At 41.1% G+C, this 20,846-nt stretch overlaps 1 protein-coding gene and 2 long non-coding RNA genes across 10 annotated transcripts in view; 1 reads left to right on the top strand and 2 right to left on the bottom strand.

Moving 5' to 3' along the window:
- The first annotated feature begins 8,795 nt into the window (after positions 1–8,795).
- Positions 8,796–12,174, top strand: LOC146441401 (uncharacterized). Its single transcript, XR_014849884.1, has 3 exons — positions 8,796–8,884; positions 10,500–10,591; positions 11,807–12,174. It is a non-coding gene; the product is annotated as an uncharacterized LOC146441401 (long non-coding RNA).
- LOC146441402 (uncharacterized) lies at positions 10,593–12,740 on the bottom strand. The gene is made up of 2 exons (XR_014849883.1): positions 12,631–12,740; positions 10,593–10,742 (listed from the first exon to the last, which is right to left on the bottom strand). It is a non-coding gene; the product is annotated as an uncharacterized LOC146441402 (long non-coding RNA).
- A 2,170-nt stretch (positions 12,741–14,910) lies between these two features.
- Positions 14,911–20,846, bottom strand: part of LOC146441403 (solute carrier family 12 member 7-like) — a 64,754-nt gene continuing 58,818 nt past the window's right edge. For 6 of the 8 annotated variants that reach the window (XM_085051621.1, XM_085051620.1, XM_085051622.1 and 3 more), the window contains 3 exons: positions 19,750–19,931; positions 16,326–16,459; positions 14,911–15,881 (listed from right to left, as the gene is read on the bottom strand). In XM_085051621.1, coding sequence (XP_084907747.1) covers positions 15,790–15,881; positions 16,326–16,459; positions 19,750–19,931 — 408 coding nt within the window. In that variant the 3' untranslated portion in view covers positions 14,911–15,789. Of the gene's footprint in view, positions 15,882–16,325; positions 16,460–16,488; positions 19,406–19,734; positions 19,932–20,846 lie in introns of those variants that run through there. The other 2 variants (XM_085051623.1, XM_085051624.1) reach the window with 2 other exon arrangements.

Consider the following 20,846-nt stretch of genomic DNA (forward strand, 5'->3'; position numbering starts at 1 on the left):
CACCATTTGCTGCCTTCCCTGATCAGAGACACCATACCTATTGGCCAGCCTCTTTCCCACCTAAGCCAGTCACCCAGTCTGAACTTCTACAAACATTGGAAATCAAAGCTGAGCTTCACACAGTCACCTCCACTCCCTGCAATAGTAAAGCTTTCAAGTGTTCTACTTTTGGGATTAACAACCTGAATTGATTTCATTTTTTTGAATCACCTAAGCTATTTTCCTTCACGCATACATCCAGCATTTCCCAATGCATGCGTGTACTCAACGGGAACACAAATTTGCGTAGCCCAAATGTGACTAAGGACTAATGGCTCCACACAGCAGAAGGCTGCACTTGAACTGAAAATCAGTCTCACAAATCCTACTCCTGTGCTACAATGGGAAAATACCAGTTTCTTTTGGAAGTACATGTTTCTAGCAAAGTTCTGTGAGAGAGAAAGAAAAAAAACCCAACAAACACCAAAATGTCCATCTGGAATTTTACCATAGCCTGGGGGTCTACTTGTGGATTCCAGTCTGAATCATAGAGAATTACAACATCAGCAGTAGCCAGGTTGATTCCAAGACCTCCTGCTCGTGTGCTCAACGTGAACACAAATTTGGAGCTGTCAGGATCGTTGAATGCATTCATGGAAGCCTAACTACATGAAAAGAACATATCAGTTGAACCAAATGTTTTACAAGTAGTATTTGACTTCAACACAATACTTCAAATTGTAAATACCTGTCGTTTGTTGTGAGGAGCTTGTCCATCCAGTCTGCAATATTCATCATTCCTCCACATACAGTCATCTTCCAAGATATCTAGGACTCTTGACATCTGACTGAAGAGAAGAACCCCCGAGCCTGTTTTGGGTAGAAAGGTTTCTTAGGCTTTCACCAAACATAAGAGTTAACAAACTCTGTGAGTCTGCACTACTAGAAAAGGAAGGAGGGCAGTTCTGTGGACTAAGAAGAAAAGTAGTTCAAATTTCAGACCCCAAACTACAATGCAGCAGTACACAATGTGCAGCTGCTACTCTCGCAGCTATGGAACATGCTATGGAACATGTTTGCCTTACTCTGATATGTCCCTGTGCATGGCTGCCTTTTCCCTTTGGTTTTGTGTTGTCCTCCTCAACAAAATATTCCCAGACACAGCAGAGTAAGATGGTAACACAACTAGAAAAACATCATCAAGTAGAAAGAATAAAAATTTGCAGTAACTGGTTTGAATTCAAGATCTCTAGAAATAAAGAAGTCAGTTCTTCTTAGAGACTTGTCCTTTTACTTACCTGCCAAGAACAACTTCAAAGAAAAATTCTGTAAACCTTCCGTAATTTATGCATACATACACAACCATTTCCAGTCTACTGGAGAAATTGAAGTCAATCACAAAACTTCTACTTCCCCCTGCTTTCTCTTCATGTGTTTCTTGTTTTGGGGGTTTTTTGGGGGGGAGGGTTTGTTGTTGTTGTTTAGGTTTTGGGGTTTTTTGTTTGGTTGGTTTCTTTGTGGGTTTTTTTTGGTTTGTTTGTTTGGGTTTTTATTGTCCTTTGGACTCAAAGGCTAAAAATGAACTCTTTTGTTGAAGATGATAATTTGATTTGAGACCAGGCCAGTATTAATTATAACACCTCTTCAATAAGCCTGACAGAAGGCAGAAAGCAGGCTCAAAAGGACACAGTAACCACTGAATTGTTTGATCCTTGGTCTTGAGTTATACGGCCACAGCTCCTTGGATAATACCTAGATACAAAACACAGGTTACCTTGCTATTACTAAAGGCTGAGGTTTGGAAATGGTTTTGGTTTTCTGCTAAGTGTCCCCAGTCACAAACTTACCTCCAACTCCTTTAGCAAAGTTACTTCAGTAAGCATACTCAAAATCAGATGAGTTAAAATTTTATTCCAGAGTCAAAAACTCTGTGGCAAGTGAGTTCTACAGTAAAGCATTTCAGAGCTTTCGCCCTACTATCAAACAACATTAAAACAACTGAAGAGCTCCGCACATGACTGAGTATTTCTAGAATACAATGAAAAAATTCAAGTGCTGCACAAAAGCACATCCAGCAAGAAAGACAAACATTTCACAAAGGATTGACATTAACCCTGCATGAGGGCTCTCAATATGAAAGGGGCCCAAAGCGAAAATCAAAGGTAGAGCTAAACCAAAAAACAATGATATTTCAAACAGCTAGTAACAATAGGAAAGCAAAACTAAAGACAAGGTGAAAGGAAGTTTCTATGGTCTCAATTAGCTGAGATGAAAAAAAGGGATGAAAAAAAAATCAAAACACCTGATCAAAAAAAGCCAAAATGGACTAAGGTGGCATTGTGAAAGGAACAAAAACAATCCTGCAAAAAGTGTTGCCCAGGAAAGGGGGCGAAGAGAGGGGAGTACTGGAAGAAAGCCTTCTCCTTCACCTGCTCCCTTCTGGGACAACTATATCTCCTGCAGATATGCATGTCTGAAGTCGTGGCAAGCTCCTTTTCGTTCCTTCTCGCTGCACCTTATGCCCCTCAGTGCAAATGCTGCCAGGAGCTTGCTGAGGCAGAAACAAGCATTCTGAGCACATCGTGGCTGAAAAGCAGCATTTCTGGTGAAATTTGAAAAAGTTCTGAACGAACCCTTCTGCAGTGTGCTCAGCCGCTGGTTTGCTCGCTTTCTGCGCACAGCCGGAGAGCAGCAGAGCTTGTTTGGAGCTAAAGCGCGCTTTAGGGCAAGAAAGCCGCGAAGGGCTCACTTCAGCCGGGCAACGCTGCGTGCAGAGGGGGGTACTGGAAGAAAGCCTTTTCTTCCCCTGCTTCCTTCTGGGACAGCTATATCTCCTGCAGATATGCATATCTGAAGTCGTGGCAAGCTCCATTTCGTTCCTTCTTGCTGCACCTTATGCCCCTCAGTGCAAATGCTGCCAGGAGCTTGCTGAAGCAGAAACAAGCGTTCTGAGCACATTCTGGCTGAAAAGCAGCCTTCTGGTGCACTTGGGGCAAGTTCTGTGCCATGCTGACAGCTCCAAATTTGTGTTCACCTTGACCACACGAGCAGGAGGTCTTGGAATCAATCTGGGTACTGCTGATGTTTTAATTCTCTAGGATTCAGACTGGAATCCACAAGTCGACCCCCAGGCTATGGTAAAATTGCAGATGGATATTTTGGTGTTTGTTGGGTTTTTTCTTTTCTCTCTCACAATACTTTGCTAGAAACTTGTACTTCCAAAAGAAATTGGTATTTTCCCATTGTAGCACAGGAGTAGGATTTGTGAGACCGATTTTCAGTTCAAGTGCAGCCTTCTGCTGTGTGGAGCCATTAGTCCTTAGTCACATTTGGGCTATGCAAATTTGTGTTCCCGTTGAGTACACGCATGCAGTGGGAAATGCTGGATGTATGCGTGAAGGAAAATAGCTTAGGTGATTCAAAAAAATGAAATCAATTCAGGTTGTTAATCCCAAAAGTAGAACACTTGAAAGCTTTACTATTGCAGGGAGTGGAGGTGACTGTGTGAAGCTCAGCTTTGATTTCCAATGTTTGTAGAAGTTCAGACTGGGTGACTGGCTTAGGTGGGAAAGAGGCTGGCCAATAGGTATGGTGTCTCTGATCAGGGAAGGCAGCAAACAGTGGTGTTACTGCTGTGGTTCAGAGCTCTCCTCAAGAGAAATTTGATAGGCAATTGCCTCTTTTCTCAGAAAAATTTCTGCTGTAGATTTGCAGTGTAACAATCAGAGTCAAGGGCAGAGCCAAGTCAAAAAGGTCCCTGCTCTTCACTCAACTGTGTCAGCACAAAAAGATTGTGCTGATCATCCCCTTTCAAGTGCAAACTCTTCTTTGCACCACATTCGAATGGTAAGACAAACTCCTTTGCCCTAATAAATAATTTCACCCTCAGAGAGTCTGGCTACAAACCTGAAAACATCTGGAAAGAGCAGAGCTCACCAAAGTGCCAACTGAAAAAGGTCTTGCTACTTGCAGCTTCAACGGCACACATCGAACTACCTGCAGGCACACACTCTGCTATTGGCATTTTTTTCTCAGCTCTAGGTACCATCCTAGGCTTTCAGTCTCACTGAGTCAGTTCCAACACCAGGGTCTGCTCATGCAATAGAGGGGCGAAGACAAAAAGCTCAACAACTTGGGTGTTTGCATTCCCCCTGACTGTTAAACAGTCCTAATCCAGAGAAGTGCCTATTGGCAAAAGCCTTTAAATTCACTAAGACCACCCAATGTGCACATCCAAACTTGCTTTCTTTGTCAAAGAGAGGAATTATAAGCCCATCTCCAAAGAAACGGCATCCTCTCCTCGAAAAACCACCCAGGGATTGATCTGCCCCCAGTATTGAATAAGTCCAACAATTGCTCCTACACAGAAGGGATCAGGACAGAAATGTCTTGATAGATTATACATCCCCATGGTACCTTAATGTCTGCTCCATCAACACTGGCACTATGGCGTTTGCTTCCCAAGGAAAGGCACCCCAAGTCACTTTGCCTTTCCTTGCCTTCAGTACCTTGCCTAATTTTTCCTAGCCTTCCCTTGCCTTACCATCATCTGCCTTGCCTTGCCCTGCCTATGACTTCCTTGCTTTGATTTGCCTTGCCTACTGCTCTTTACCTTGCCTTCCATGCAGGCAAGGCAATGCAAACAAGTGTAGGCAATTCTAGGCAAGTCAAGGGAGAGTTAGGGAAGGCCAGAGCAGTGAGGGGGAAAGAAAACGCAGTGGTATGTGAAAGAAGGCCCAGAAGTTATAGGCAAGGCTGGGCAGAGGAAAGTAGGCCAGGCAGAAACCGGAAGGGCTAGACCAGGCAAGGCCTTGGAGGAAAGCAGTAGGCAGGTCAAGGGTGGGCCATGGGTGTGCAAGGGAATACAAGGCATGGGATGGTTAGCAGGGCAAGGCAAGGAACCTTTTGGATTGACAGGTCAAGGTAAGTGGCAGGTACATTCAAGGATTTCTGGTACACAAAAGTGGCCATGAGAGACTGCTCTGTCTGGCCTTGATCTCACATGGGCTGTCTCTAATCTGCACCTAAAATACTGGGGCTACCTGCTTTCCTTCCTATGCAGAAGAACTGTCATTCAGATCCCAGAGCACAAGGGCAAAATGTGGATGGCCTGTCCAAAATTTAAGACATGCAAGAATTGGCACCAGTCAAAAACTGCTCAGAGAGATGGTCTGGCTTCATGTGACACCCTACGGTCTTCCTCTTACATGCTCCTGGAAGACTGATGCTATGTGAATGCCTTGAGAGTCCTCAGGGAAGCAGGCAGGGCAATGCAAGTTGAAGAAATGCCGTGAAAATAGGGGTCTTAAATTCCATGTGGGGGAGGGGTGAGCAAGGTCCTGCAAGGCAAGCGATGGCTTCAAGAGCAACACAAGGCAACTGCTGGGTTTGCAGGGCAAGGCAAGAGAGAGGTAGACAAGGCCAGAGAGTCCTAGAAGGAGAAGGAAAGGCAATCCTGGACCTGGGCAAATGGATGGGGGATGGGTGAGAAAGTTAATGCAAGTGAAGGGAAGGAAAGCCCAGGGAAGCCTACAGAGGGGACAGTAAGGCAATGCAAAGTGTGGGGAAAGAAGGAAAAGGAAAGGAATGGTGAAGAATGGCAAGGAAACACAAGGTTGGGTCGGATGGCAATGTACAGGAGGGGGAAGCAAACCTATGCATGACTGTAGAGGAAAAGTCCATGTGCAACAAAGCCAAGGGAGAAGCGGAAGAGAAGTCAAGGTGGCAGATGGATGAGTTCAGCTGAGAAAGAAAAGGAAGTGCATAGCTTCAGTGTGTGTGTGAAGTTTGCAGGGTGTAAAGCGAAGAAAGCTGTCATTGGTTTGCAGAACAGGTGGATCTTTTCAAACATAAGTGGCAAGGTCCTAGTAACCTTTTCCTCCTGGCACATCTGTGCATGCCAGATGTAGACAGAAACTTCTCTGTTTGGATTCAGACTGCATGCGGGACACAGAATGTGATGGTGCCAATAGCTGGCAAGGAGAGTGCATAGCATCAGCATGTTTTGACAGAAGCATTTTGTCTCTGCAAGAAGGAGATGAATGTATGGGACACCGGCAACATGACAATACATTAAGTTGAGAAACAGAGTGCAGAGCTTCAGTGCGTGCTCTGAAGAGGAAAGGCTGCAAGGAAAAGGCAAGGCAGCCAGTCAGCCAAAGCTTTCTCTCCTGGCACATTGAGCTGTTTGCAGTGGAATTGCTGTTAGGTTTTGCTAAGGACCCTGCGACACTGAGAACATGTGCTTTTATGTGTGGCTGAGAAGGGAAGTGAGAATCACCCATATGTCTGGCAGAGTTCATAGGCTGCAAGGGGAAGGTGAAGGCCAGGCCTGGATTTTGGCTCTGGGACTTGATGTAAGGAAGCAGCTGCTGCATGTTTTAGGCTTTTTGGGATCTGCAAGAGTGAAAGACCAGTAGCTAGTTAAACTAATGGCTATTGATCATCCGGCTGAACCTGTGACATAAAGCTGTATGGGCATTTTCCCCCCTTCACCCCAGTTCTCTTTTTCCTTTTCATTGAGTAGCCTTTTTTGAGGATAGTGTGAGATGCCTTGCCTGGAAAACTAGAAGTGCCTCAGTTCACCCTCTAAGAAACGTGGTAAACTACTACAGGTAATTTCAAAATTGCCCTGAGCAAAACTGAAATTACCTTTGAAAATATTTGCAAGAACCACCATTTTATCACGCAAACATGTGAAATACAGGAGCACCTTAATCTTATTGTCATAGGAATCATTAGTAGCTTTGCTATCTGCTGAAACGGGAAATTGATAAACACATGAAGTTTAATAATCCAGCCTCACTGACCATTGCGAAAACAGCACTTGAATAATTTAACGAACCATTACAAGAAAGAAAATGGCACTGTGAAGGAAAATGAAATACTTATTCTTCACATGGGCACAAAATCATTCCAGAAAAGAATAATATGAGGAAGCAGCACACCATTATTGGTCCAAGAGGCACAAAGTGCACCAGAAAAAAGTTTTCAGCCCTGCACATTCCTTCTCAGCCCTATGTACCCTTACATTCTGCCTCTCTTGTCCTCTGAATCTAAATGCAAAGCTTTTTGGCTACATCTCACACAGAGAACAGTGGCAGAACAAGCTTGCTTGAAGCTTGTCACTGACATGTGGAAACTTCTATTTGCACCACATTCAAGGGGCAGTCCTCTTTCCTTTACAACCTAAAAACCACCTTCAAATCATGGTGCTCTCTGCACGTTCCTTCCCAGCTTAAATGAAGTATCATGGAGCACATTACAGCCTTGCAAGGACTAAGGATCTGGATGGGGATGCCACATTTCTCTCTCTCTCTGTCTCTCTCTCTCAGAAGGAAGGCATGGAGCTGCAGTGTGTTGTGTGTGCTGCCAAGACTGTGAAGAGAAGGGGGTGTTTGAGGAAACCCTTCTCTTTGGATGCTTCTGTGGGAGCTCTAGCTGCTTGGACTCCCCAAGCTTGAAGCTGTGGAAAAGTGCTTGTATGACAGAGTGCAAGGGCTGCGAGTTGCTTGTTGAAGGAGAGACAGCATTCTGGGCTGACTCTGCCTGTGAACCAACTTTCTGGTGCACTTTGGCAATGCTCTGCACAAGTATGGTGCTGTGTGGCTTCTTTCTTCACCTTCTGCATGCCAGAGAGCTTGTGTACTGGCAGAGAGTTCTTTCTGGGTAAGAGAGAAGAAAGCGACTCTTCGCAGCCTGGCAAGGAGAACGAAAGTGCATGTGGTTGCCAAAGGCAATGCAAGAAGCAGCAGAAGCTGGTGCTTGCCTGCTTGTATGTGTGGCTTTGTCCAAATGGGACAGCACATCTCTCGGGGTATGAAGGCAATCAGGCGTGGAGCGCCAGTGTGTTGTGTGCACTTTCAAGACTGCCAAGACAAGGCTGTACTTTAGGAACGCCTTCTCTTCGCATGCTTCCTTCTGTGGCAGCTCGAACTGCTTGAGCTCTGCAAGCCTGAAGCTCTGGGAAAGTGCTTCTCTCTCTCTCTCTCTCTGTTTGCACCTCGTGTCCTGCAGTGCAAGTGCTGCGAGTTGCTTGTTGAAGCAGAGAGAACATTCTGGGCTGACTGCTTAGGAATGAGCTTTTGGGTGCCCTTTGGCAATGCTCTGCAGGGTGCACACAAGCATGCTGCTGGGCCTTCTTTCTTCGTCTTCTGTGCGCCAGAGAGCTTGTGTGCCTACAGAGTGTTCTGTGCGAGAGAGACAGTGTGTAGTAGCGGTGTATTTGGTGTAGCTTCTAGGCAGCAGCTGACTGCCATAACTGTTTTTTTGCTCTACTACATTTTTTCCAATGGGAGCACTGGCTGGGAACATTTTAAGGTCTGAAAGTGGGATCTGACACAGTGAAAATGTGTCCCAGAGCTGAGGGAAGGAGGGAAGGAGGGAAGGAAGGAGGGAGGGGGGAGGGAGGGAGGGAGGGAGAGAGGAAGGAAGGAAGGGAGAGAGGAAGGAAGAAGGAAGGAAGGAGGGAGGGAGGGAGGGGAAGGGAGGGAGGGAGGGAAGGAGGGAGGGAGGGAGGGAGAAGGGAGGGAGGGAGGGAGGGAGGGAGGAAGGAAGGGAGGGAGGAGGAGGGAGGGAGGGAGGGAGGGAGGGAGGGAGGGAGGGAGAGGGAGGAAGGAAGGAAGGAAGGAAGGAAGGAAGGAAGGAAGGAAGGAAGGAAGGAAGGAAGGAAGGAAGGAAGGAAGGAAGGAAGGAAGGAAGGAAGGAAGGAAGGAAGGAAGGAAGGAAGGAAGGAAGGAAGGAAGGAAGGAAGGAAGGAAGGAAGGAAGGAAGGAAGGAAGGAAGGAAGGAAGGAAGGAAGGAAGGAAGGAAGGAAGGAAGGAAGGAAGGAAGGAAGGAAGGAAGGAAGGAAGGAAGTCCTTTGTGCCCTTGTGTTCAAGGAAGGCTGCCAGGCGGAGACTAAAGAGTGTCTGTGTGTATGTGTGCGTGTGTCTGTGGGTGTGGGCGCGCATGCGCATGCGCATGCGACTGCCCGCATGAATGTCCGGGTACATTTGTCTGTGTGAGGACTGCTTTGGACTCTTTGAGATCGAGAGCACTCAGTACCTCACTGAGCAGCTCACCTAGAGCACCACAGGGACGGGGTATGACGGCATGGGAGTGGGGGAGTTTGGGGCCGAGGGGCGCGGCGTGAATGAAGTTTGCAGGATGTCAAGGGAAGAAAGATGTTCTTGGCTGGCGGAGTGAATAGGGGGCAGGCTCTGAGCAAACTTTTTCTCCTCACACAGTTTTTCATGAGACAAAACTGGGAACCGTAGCATTGCTCAGGAAACTGAGTTTGGGCTAGAAAGAAAAATTGCACTACTGCTGCACAAGGTGTCCAATAACTTTAATTGTTGTTACCTAGAAAAGTATTAAAACATACAGTATTTACAGTTTAGTGGCTGGTTTTGAGTAAAAAAGTTTTTATGCAGCAAAGCCATGACTGCCAGATACGGTGGAGAGGGTCCTTGCATTCTTTCTCCATCTGCTGTTTTGCTGTCTCATAAAACTAATAATCTACATTTTCAATCCTTAGGCTAAACTATTTTGACCTTTTCTTTATGAGTCTTGAGGCTCAGCAACAAACCTACAACTGATTTCCTTTATTAAAAAAAGTATAAAGTCATCTCCAGTAAACCATTTCTTCGTAGTACTCCCACCTTGAACCCAGCAGCGGTTTATTTTCTCAAGTTAGGTAATGAACAGTTACAAGATTTTCAGCATTGTTCCACTTGAATTTGGTATGTTTTCTTCTGCTCTTAATCATTAATTTGGGACTTAGAAGCATCTGTAGACTTGTAATTCAAAGCTTTGAGAATTTACTTAGTCCTATAATTTTTGATAGTCAGGATATGTGGAAATAAATTTTTCAGTTTTATAGCTGAAAGAAAAATATGCCTTAATATAGATGCCATGGATGGAATATTAAAGGCTACTTGGTAAATGTAATATAATTTATCAGAATATTTTAAGTTTCTAAGCCTTAAATAATTAGTGTAGCAATGAGATATGGAAGATAAATATTTTTTTCATGGTAATCAAAGAAGTTTTTTCCTCTGCAAATTGGAACACAATTGCTGCAGCTCCCTCCAGCTTGAGTTCCTTTACCCTGCATGCAGCTCCGCTGTTTCCAAGTGCTACCTTCATTACAGGCCTTCCACTGGACTTACAAGTACTGCTGTGACATGAGGGCTTGTTTTCATTAAACCAGGTGGTGAGTATAGAGACACATAAAGAGCCAGGAAAAAATGCAGGCCTATAGGCATAGGTATAGGTCATGGTATAGATATGTGTGCATATTATTTTTTCCCGGTTGTTTCTAAGAACTGATTATGCTTACTTAGTAACAGGACTGAGCAGAGGCAGTGGCATTTTGTACTGTTGTTTTCAATGTGAATAATATTGTTTTGCTAACAAAAATATAGTTTATTCAGATAGCCACAAAATTTTCCTTATTTCAGTGAGGAACCCAGCCAGGGTTGTCTATTGCAGCCTACAGCAACATCTCCTATGACAAATTGTGTGGTTTTTCCTTTTAGCCTTATAGGTAATTCCAGAAATAAATGTTATGGCAGAGAGAATGCCTATGGCATTCCCTGGAGGCAAACAATCTTGCTGGGGTTGACCCACTGTAAGTCTTTACCTTCAATACATTACCCTTTATTTCAGCGATATTTAATTGCGCTTTTCTTTTAACTGGTCTAAACAATTGTGTCATTTTGCCTGATGAAGACCTGCTCCATGCAGCTTAAAACAAATTGGAATCCAAGTGTTTTATTGATCTGTCAAAAACACAGAATTAAGCAGCAATAAGTGTATTATTCAGGATAAACTGTGGTAATACCACAGGTAAACCCCCAAACCTGACACACACAAACATTAATAGACACTAACAAATTTTTTAACACCCTTTGTAAAAAATGTAAAAGAGCTTTCTGAAGAGCATTCACTTTCCCTTGGCAGCCTTTCAGTAGCACCACCAATGCTGGCGGTATACACTTACCTTTTAACTAAAGGTATAATCATATTCTTGCACACTTGCCAGAGTCCAGTTCCAAAACTGAAAATTCCCCCTAACTCCTCCCACACAAAATGTGCCAGGACAGAGAGCTGTTGCCCTTGCTGTCCTTGATGTTCCTCTGGCAAGCTTTTCATAGCATAACCGACACTACTGCTATGCACTACCCTTGCAAAGTAAAGACCCCATTGCTATCTCAGTCTCCACAGTGCCCAGCTGCAAAATTGAAAATGCCCAGCAATGGGTCCCACATAAAAGGTGCCAGGACCAAAAGCTGTTGCTGGCTTTTACTTCTTCAACAGCACCATCTACCCTGGGACTATGTGCTTGTCTTACTAACTAAACGTACCAGCATGTTCTCTCACTCTCTTCAGAGTCCAGCACCTGCTCCCATACAAGAAGTACAAGGACAGACATCACCCTGCTCTTGCAGACTTTCAACTGCACCCACTGTGCTAAGCAATTGCATGCCTGCTGCACTTGCACTATCAAGGCACCACTTGTGTCCTGTTTCTCTTGCTCAGTGCAAGTTTGGAGAGGGAGCACTAGCCTTAGCTCCATTTCCTCAGAGGATTTTGCTTATGCAAAAGAGCCTGTGCTTTAAAGGGACTCTAGGCTTGCTGCACTATCTAGAGCTGTCACTACTCAGCTCTTCTCTGTGTGTAATAGACACACTTCTCATGTATCCCTGGGCAAAAAGCACAGCTGGGCAAGTTTTGAAAAGCAAGTTGTGTCATACATTTAAAAATATTCCACAGTACAACACGCATCTTCTACATTTGTGTTTGGTTAGTACTGATTTTCATTCTTCACATTTTCACTCTTCAGGAAACTGGGACTGCTTGGGCTGTATTCCTGCTGCTGCTCTTGGTGGCTTTTCTTTGCCAGACTTCAAGGGATTTTGTTTTCAAGGTAAACTGAAGAAAACATCAGTCTTTTCCTGCCTACATGTCTGCATCTTGTTGATTGGTTCTGAAAAAGATGCAGGAAAAAAACCCCCCACAACTACCCCACCATAAAATAAAATCCTGTTTCTATTTGCAACCTTTTTTGATTTGTGTCCTTAAAAGAGTTTTTAGAACTGAAAAACCCCTGGCATTTCAGGCAAATAATAGTCTCATTTTTACTCAATGTCACTGAGTTCTGAGGTGAGGAGAGGGCAGCTGTTTTGGAATAAATCTACATCAATTGCCTAGTCCAGCTGCTGACCAACACTGCAGCTCTGCACTTGCTCTACCACCTAAGCGTCACCTGCAGCTAAACAATCACCCTCGAGTGAGACTTGCTCCAGGAGTGACCAGGATTTAAAGATGTTTCTAAGTCTCATTTTTTAAGATTCAAAAGCTCCTTGGCAGCCCCTTCACAGCCCTAGCATCACAGGAACTCTGAGCTTGCTCTGCTACCTAAGTCCTATGCCACTGTTCTCTGCATCTCTCAAATTTACAGGACAGCTTACTCCATGATTTAAGATTAACTTCACAAACGCATTAAGAAATACCACAAAAAGCAAATGACAAAGATGGGCACAATCCCTTTTTTCCAGACCACTCTAGCATGTGAATTTACCTATTCACTACTCAAGTCATGGTGTTTCATATCTTATAACATATAAGGTTTAATAATGTGCACCTACGACCAAAAGAATTACGTACCTGTAGCAGATAAGAAAAATCTTACAGAATAAGGGCCTCGTCACCCTTGTTGAATCCTGGTTCATTTCTGTCACTTCTGCTTACCAGAAGAGCACTCTGAGAAAGGTTCAGCTGACACAGAGGTAAAAACCAAGTTATATAAGCAGAAAACAAGTTATATAATTGTTCTGTGGTCACATTCTGTTTTATATGGTGATTGGTTAGGGGTACGCATGGACACTGCATGATCAAAAAGGTGATTGGGTAAAATAATACATGAACATCAATATCTCCAGTGGCAGGCAGCCAGTGTATGTTTGATTTGTTTCACAAGAATGTAAACAGATAAAGGCTTAGCATTCAGAGACATTATAAAAAGGCCTGTGTCGCTGTTGAGCAGCTAGCAGAGTAATGAATGCATCGGTTCTCGGTGGCAAGAAGGAATGACCTTTATTGTTTTGATTTCATCACATTTATAGAGTTCTCAAAAGTCACCCAGATTGGTCAGTCAGAAGCCTTCCCCCAGGCCTGATTGGCCAGGCCTGCACTGTCCAAGTTCTGGGACACTGTTCCAAAACATCCAAACTTTATCTTTATTTACAAAAACACAAGAAAACTTCCCATGGGAAAAACTGTGCTAGCCACAGGCCTGTTTTTTCAATAATGATTTCTCTTTGCACTTGCCAAAGAGGGATGTGTGCCTTTATCATTGTTACATACACCCAACAGACAAGTGCGCTCATATTTCCTCCTCCATTGTGGTGCATCTACTACCTGACATCAAAAAGAATGAAATCCTCAAGAGCTCAGCAACTATTGGATTCGTGGTCTATATTTACTGCCATAAGTTAACGAATTCTAACCTCATATCCTAACATATTTAAAGGTTGCAGCAGACAGCAATTTGCAGGCGAGAATAGGTGCAAAATTGCCCTTTAGCTCTTTCTATGAGTCATTAAGAAATATAACAAAGTATCACCAGAAATAAGGCCTCAATGGCATTTTGCCCTGAACAGTCTAGCATGTGAATTCACCTATCCACCACTTAAATCACAGTGTTTGATAATTTATAATCCATAATTCTTAATATTGTGCACCTATGAGCAAAGCTCAAAAAAACAAAGCTGACATGAAAGTGTTCATAGTTCCTCCTCAATTACAGCAAGGGTGGTCCCTGTAAAACACAGCGACATGTAAGTCTCAGAAGTTCATCTGCTGTTGGACCTTTGAAAGCTTCCTAAGCTGGTGTTTTGTACTTTCCAGCTTGGAGGTTTGTTCTCTATCACTTCTGTAAGTTTATCAAATGCCTTTTGTTATGCCCACAGAAACCTCTGTCAGTCTTTCCTTGACCCTAAGGGCCCTCATAGAGCTTTTGGTAGGTCCCAGGTGCCTCTGAAAGCCCTTGTCTAAACTAAATTTTTTTATTACTATAAGCCATGTACAGTTATCTGTGAATGCCTGCTGATGGCCTTGCACCACAGCTGATGGAGTGCCTTTTAATATGTCCCATGAAAAGCCTAGAGCCATCTGGAGTGTAGTAGGGGCATTTGATGACATTTTTCTTCTCCTCACTGCTCTGAGAATGAATTTTAATTTAATTGATATGCTGTGAAAATTTAGCACCTTCAGATGCCTTCTGATGTGCCCAGATGGCCTCCATGTGTCTTTCATTGTACCTACGAGCCCCTGGAGTGTCTTTGGTGCACCACTGAGGTACCTCCGAGTGCCTATCTATAAACCTACTCCTAACCCAAAGCAAATAGCTGCAGTCACACCCAGTGGTATATGGGTGCATTCTGGTGTGCAGCATGCCTTTCCAAGTGACTTTTGATGTATCCGCAGAAGTGATTTTGAATCATTGGGAGTTCACTGGGTTATCTGATTACCTTTCTGTTCCCTCTGTTCCTGTGCATCGAACTAGAGGGACAGGTAATGGCTGCTTTCAGCTATTGCTGTTTATAGCTTTGTCTTACTTCACCTGAGAGTGTTGTGATAAAAGCACTGGCCTTGAGCCTAGCCAGGTACCTGGGCACTGCATCACTGCTGTTCTAGTCCAAGCAACAACCATCTTGATTGTATTACAGAGGAATAAGAAAAAGAAAAACCTAAATAAGAGTTTATATGCAAGAAATGCATTCTTGTAAAAGCAGAACAATCTTCTCATTTACTTTAAGTCTTAAACAACATTTACAAAACTAAAGAGTGCCTGAAAAGGAACAGAATTATAACAGAAGCAAAAAGTTTCTATTGAGCACCTAAACCAAATTGTTCAACAATTTCAAATGAAAAACACTTTGTAGCTTGTTCAGTTCAGAAGAGCAGATTTTATTTTAAACAGCAGCACACACATACAACATTTTCAATATATACATCTCTGAAAACAAGCGACTGCATTTCATTAACAACCTTGCTGTGGTTTATCAACTGTTACAATTATCTTTGGAACCAGGTGGAGTTTCTGCACCATAGCCTTCCTATGAGTTGGATGCTCTCATGTTTCATTATTGGTATAATTGTGCAATATAATGATAACTGCCTGTACCTCATGAAAAAGAAACCACACAGCATGTCTGTTTACTATCACCTGGAGGCTTCAGCTACCTATATATTTTAAATATAGAAATGTTATTTTTAACAGGTATGGCAAATCATGAACTTCAGAGGAACACTTTATGCACATCACAGACAAGTTTGACAAGCTGTATACATCTCTGAAGGAAGGTTCCTGAATTAGGACTAATTCCAACAGAAGCAACATAGCAGCATTTTGGTAAGGAAAGAAGACAATTTTTCCTAAACCCCTTCCCTTTTACTAAGATGCAGAACAAAGACTAAAATACTCAAAAGTTGCTTACATTTCTATATCTTTAAAAATACGATTGCATTACCAATTTTCTTGTTTTACCACAGCTTAACAAGTGTCAGAATATGCTACATATAAATATCCTAACCCATCCACTATTTATTAATTCCCCATATAAATATTTTCTACCTAAATCTGCTTAAAATATTATTTAAATATAACATCTTACTAAGAAAAAAGAACACATCATCAGAGGAGTCATCTTGCAGGTAGTTTTCAGTACAGTAGAACACAATGAAGCTGATCACATTATGGCAAAAACCTTTTGTTTTCTTATGGTGGGGGTGCGTTGTGTTTGAAAAACACATGCAAACAGATTAAGAATAAATGGTGATCACCTCACGTCCACTGCCTCGGACTAGGAGAACTCTATCCAGACCTTCTGTCAAAACTTCCAGAAATTCCATGTCTGAAATACCATTTGGTCAAGGAATTTATTCAGAAGAGGAAAAAAAAAACCTAGTAATCTCCCAGAAAGTGTGACGTAAAATGCAAAAATATAGTTCAACAATTTCATAAAAGAGTTTTTCTGTCCTTTACTGTCCCACTACCTGGTTATTCAAGTGGAAGTGAGGCCTAACTTGGGGGAAATTCCTAGTCTCACCCTACTCACATACAAAAAAGATAAAAATAAGAAATTTTAAAATTACTTCAAAGTTAAGAAATGCTTTATATCAGTAATCCCCCCAACCTCTATCAAGATTTTTTATAACTCCCTTTGTGTCATTTTCTTAGAGGCAGACTTATGCATCCCTTACTTACTAATGGTTATCCCAACAGGTAAAGATTAGCAGAATCACAAAAATCAAATTCTCAGTCTCAAGAAATATGGAATCAATACAGTAGAGGATACAGTTTTCATCCCCTTTTCTGTTTTTAGGAGGTCCAGGCATATTCAGGAGAACTAGCTGAGCATGCTGTGATTTATTAAGCACTACTCCATTGAGCTTCACAGCAGTGTGCATTCTTCTCACATTTGACTGATTTCTAGCATGCAGAGAAACATTTTCAAGCATTGTTATAATACTTATCTAATTGAATTATATGTTATTTATTTAAAATTATAAGTATGTAAAACAAGCTATTTTCATGGACACTAGTGTTTGTACATATTCAAAATGAATAAGAAAATGCAACATCTTTGACAAGAACATTTAACTCTGAAATTCAAGCAGTTCTAAGTAAATTGTCAGAATGCACGAATATTCCAGTTGTCAATTATCTTTTACCAAGCTGAATCAAAGGCTTGGTTTCAATAGAAATTAAAGTTCAGACAAGAACCCCTGAGAATCCAGATAACTGACATGTATAACTGGATTTATACAAGGATTTCCAAACAAGGACATTACAGGAATGCAATGGAAAGATCACAATATTCATGTTATACAGTATAAGATTTTTACTCTTGCTCCTTTGGAAACATTACAAAATTCTATAATCTGGTGATGAAAATTTAGAAATACCATAGAATTTTGAAAAAAATTACTAGCTTCTCATGCTGTAAGAGTAAGGCAGTAAGCAGTGAACTGAAATTGAGCCTATCCCCCTACTTTATCAAGATTATATAATATATTCCTTGGTGCATCTACGAATACAATTTTTACAGATTTGTGCACAACATGAAAAAACTGCTAGGATTTAAAAAATGTCCTTATTTTAGTATGTCTCTTGTATGATTTAATTGTTTTTCTGAACAAAATAAAAGAACAGTTTCCTTACAGTTCCCGAGAAACACCTATCTGTAATGTTAGCCAAGGCTGGAAACTAGTCATATGCTCCAGTGTGACAAAAATATTCCAACTCTACCTTAGGCTATTTATCCAAAAGATCTGCTGCCCAAAAGTAAATTTAAAAAAAAAAAATTAAAAGGCATTTGGCCTGAAATTTAGTGGCCACTGGAAACCAGCCCTATCAATTCAATTCATTCTCCATGCTCTGCCACCCCCCATCTTCCCCCTACAAGGGAATTACATTTCTAAAACTGAGTATCAGACCCTCCTGGTGGATTTTCCATCATGGTGGCCATCTATCCCAAGAACCAAGTGTATGAAAAGCATATATGGAACAAAGGAATGCTTGAAGCTCAGGCTTTTAGAAGCAGAACTGCATTTTGAGAAGACCAAACAAGAATTATGAAGAGAAGCAAGATACAACTGACATGAATAAATATTGAAATTGAAACATTGTTAAAATAAAATGCAGAGTGTAAATTTGTGACAGAGTGGGCAAAAATTCAGAAATGAAGGTTTGTGTTGCGTAAAATGTGAACTGAGGCTGACTAACATCACTTATACTTCAAGCACTGGTAGAACTGAAATCATACATAGTAGACAAAGTAAACTTCCAAAATTTTCATAAGAAGCTCAATTTGTTAAGCAGACAAGATTAAGACAATGCTGAACTCTGAAAAAAAAAGCAGAGCAGTCAAGTGAGTTCCACTCAAGAGATGTAGTATCCCATTTTTTGCGTGCTATCATACCCAATGTATATCTGAACTTTGTTGTTTCTATACATCTGCATAGGTTGGTAGAAGGCAGGCAAGAACTGACTTTTGATGAAACATGTAGGTTTCCTTTGTGAACAAATATTCCTTATTGTCCAAATAGTTATAGCACAATGGGATGCTATTTTTCCAGAATAAAAATATATTAATTTTTTCATGTAGTTAATTAGAAAACTAAATATTACACTGGTGCAAAGGAGTATGGTCAAGTTTTATATTCTTACAGAAACTAAAACACATGTTTTGTGACTTACCTTCAATAGAAATTTGATCATATTTAAGAGAACATTAACAACTCACAATGACAAATTATTTTCAGTGATGTGCTAAATCACAGTCTATTAAACAAGAACCAAAAGAATACATGCATTGCAAATTACGATTTAGAAACATGCAGACAACATACAAGATCACAAGAACCAGAGAACCTAGCCTATGTTGTTTAAGCAAAGTGAAATTCAGACTTACAGATTTCCCCATTCTCTATATGAAAGGAAAGCAAATGCACAGAAAAAAAAATTATGCCATCAGGTACATTTTAAAGTCAACAATATTAACATATTGTACAGGCACACCAAGTTTGAACTGTAATTTCTACCCTATCTGCACATTGTAGTTTTAAAATAATAATATCTGAAATCAGTGTCTTGCACAATTTTGAAGTAGTAATAGGAAATAATTCAAAGATATTAATTAAAAAAACCCTAATGATGATCATATAATGCAGCCCAGGACAACGCTTTAGAGCATGAGCACGATAATTTTTGGAATGTGCAAAAGGCAAACTGCTTCTAAAGAGCTCAAAGCAAATCCACAAAACAACTTAGGGTTTTAAGGTACTGCTTTTAAATATGCTTTCTAACTGCATTGTCTACAAATCCTAGATTTAAGCCATGGTCCCTTTAGATACTAAGATTTCCCTTGACATCCAGAGTTTTGGTTTGGTCACACGGAGAAAACAATTTAAGCTATGCTTATAAGTGCATTCTTCCAGAACTCAGAAAAGATGCATGTGTGTGCTTAAAATCACAACATGAGGAAACACACAAGCTGATTTCCTCCTGTCATTGATTTTGCGTCTACTGCATTGGTTTGACACAGGGAGTAGCTCTTCTCTATTTAAGAAAAAGACATTAAGGAACATTTAAACCAGAAATACAAAATATAGTAGGACATACATATTTACACAAATTTTATATTGCTTTAATTTACAGGATGAGAGCTAAATGTCCATTAAAAAAACCAACCAAACAAAAAAAAACCCAACCCAACCCCCCTCTCCACCCAACAAAACTACCCCCACACCTAAAAAACATGCACCCAAAATCAAAAACACAAGCTAAATGTCTTGAAAGACTATCTGCTTCTTTGGTAGTCCTTCTAATACCAAATACAGTAAAAATACAGGGACATATACACTAATTTGTCACCTACAGGGAGAAAGAAAAATAAAAGCTATCAGTAATTTTTTTAACATACATGGTTTCTGGTACAATCCACAAGTTGAGTTTAGAGCTTGAAGTCTGTCATATTTAAACTTCACTCACGACATTCTTCTGAATGACTCTTTACAGTCATTCCACCCAAATCCATGCTATTTTTATAAGGATGACATTTAAGTGAAGTGCATGAAAAGATTATTTTTGTATTTAATTTTAAATAAAGCAGAATCTCTTAAAAAACAAAACCCAGATAAAACAACCAAATAGAATTACCCCCACATCAAAATATACACAATGAAATAAAAAGCTCCAAATACCACATGCATACTTACGGTTTCATGCTGAAAATATCTTTAAAGCCGGACACATTTGAATCCTTGTTTTTATGCTTTTCTGCTACAAACTTTTCTTTAGTCCAGGTCATTTGCACTTTCTCTGGCACAGCAGCAGCCACACTTGCTTCAACTGCTGGAGCAGAGTGTGAGGCAGTGTTTCTATCGTGGATCAGCTGGGCCTGGCCACAAAACAATCAATCACCCCAAGATTCAGCCAAACCCAGAATTTTTAAATTACACATTATTAAAATTTTGATAAGGAATTTCACAGCAGTAGAACAAAAGAAGTTAAAGAAAAAAAGCACCTTACTTTGTGAACAAATTTGAGACTATTGGGACTTCAGCATGAAGTGAAAGTGCTTGTAAAAATGTACTTACTTGTTTGTTAGTTGCAAGACTACATCTTACCTGGAACACTATTTTTGTAATGAATTAAAGTGAGGCTGAATTCCACCAGAGGGTACTTTATTAATATCAGGGTGTTTTGCCAGTGAAAGACTTGAAAGCCAGTACTTTCGTTGTTCACAAGTTACATTATTTTCTCAAATACTGTTGTAAACATTGTCCATTTTATTTGCCAGTAGCTGAACTACCACATGATTGTCATGAAGCCAGTATGGGACTTGCTGAATTGAAGGTTAGCTATAGATTTAGATTGTTAGGTTAGATTATTTATGCCTGCAAGAGCGTATTACTTAACAAATATAACTAATCTAACCATGAAGGGTCCTTCCTTTCCCTTTTAATAGCAGAAACTCAAATCGACTTCAAGAACACAAAAGTGCATATGCTTGTGGGAAGAATATTGTGTTTTCCATTTTCCATTCCCATTGCTTCTTTTGAAGAAAAAAGACTAAATATTTAACACATTATTTACACACATTAACATATTATTTACTAGTTTTCCCTCATAATACTTTGTTCATAGACTCCTCTATTTCCATCAAATGCAACACAAATACTGCACCATGGACTCTAAAAAATTGTAAGTGAATTGGTATTTGGGGGCAAGATTCTTTTTGTACGTTGGAGTTTTCTGTTTTGGAGGTGGCATTTCTCTTTTCCTGTGATTGTTTGTTTGTTTGCTTGCTTTT

Source organism: Lichenostomus cassidix, chromosome 2 (genome assembly GCF_008360975.1).
Source record: "Lichenostomus cassidix isolate B80296 chromosome 2, HeHo_3.0, whole genome shotgun sequence".
NCBI classification, from domain to species: domain Eukaryota; kingdom Metazoa; phylum Chordata; class Aves; order Passeriformes; family Meliphagidae; genus Lichenostomus; species Lichenostomus cassidix.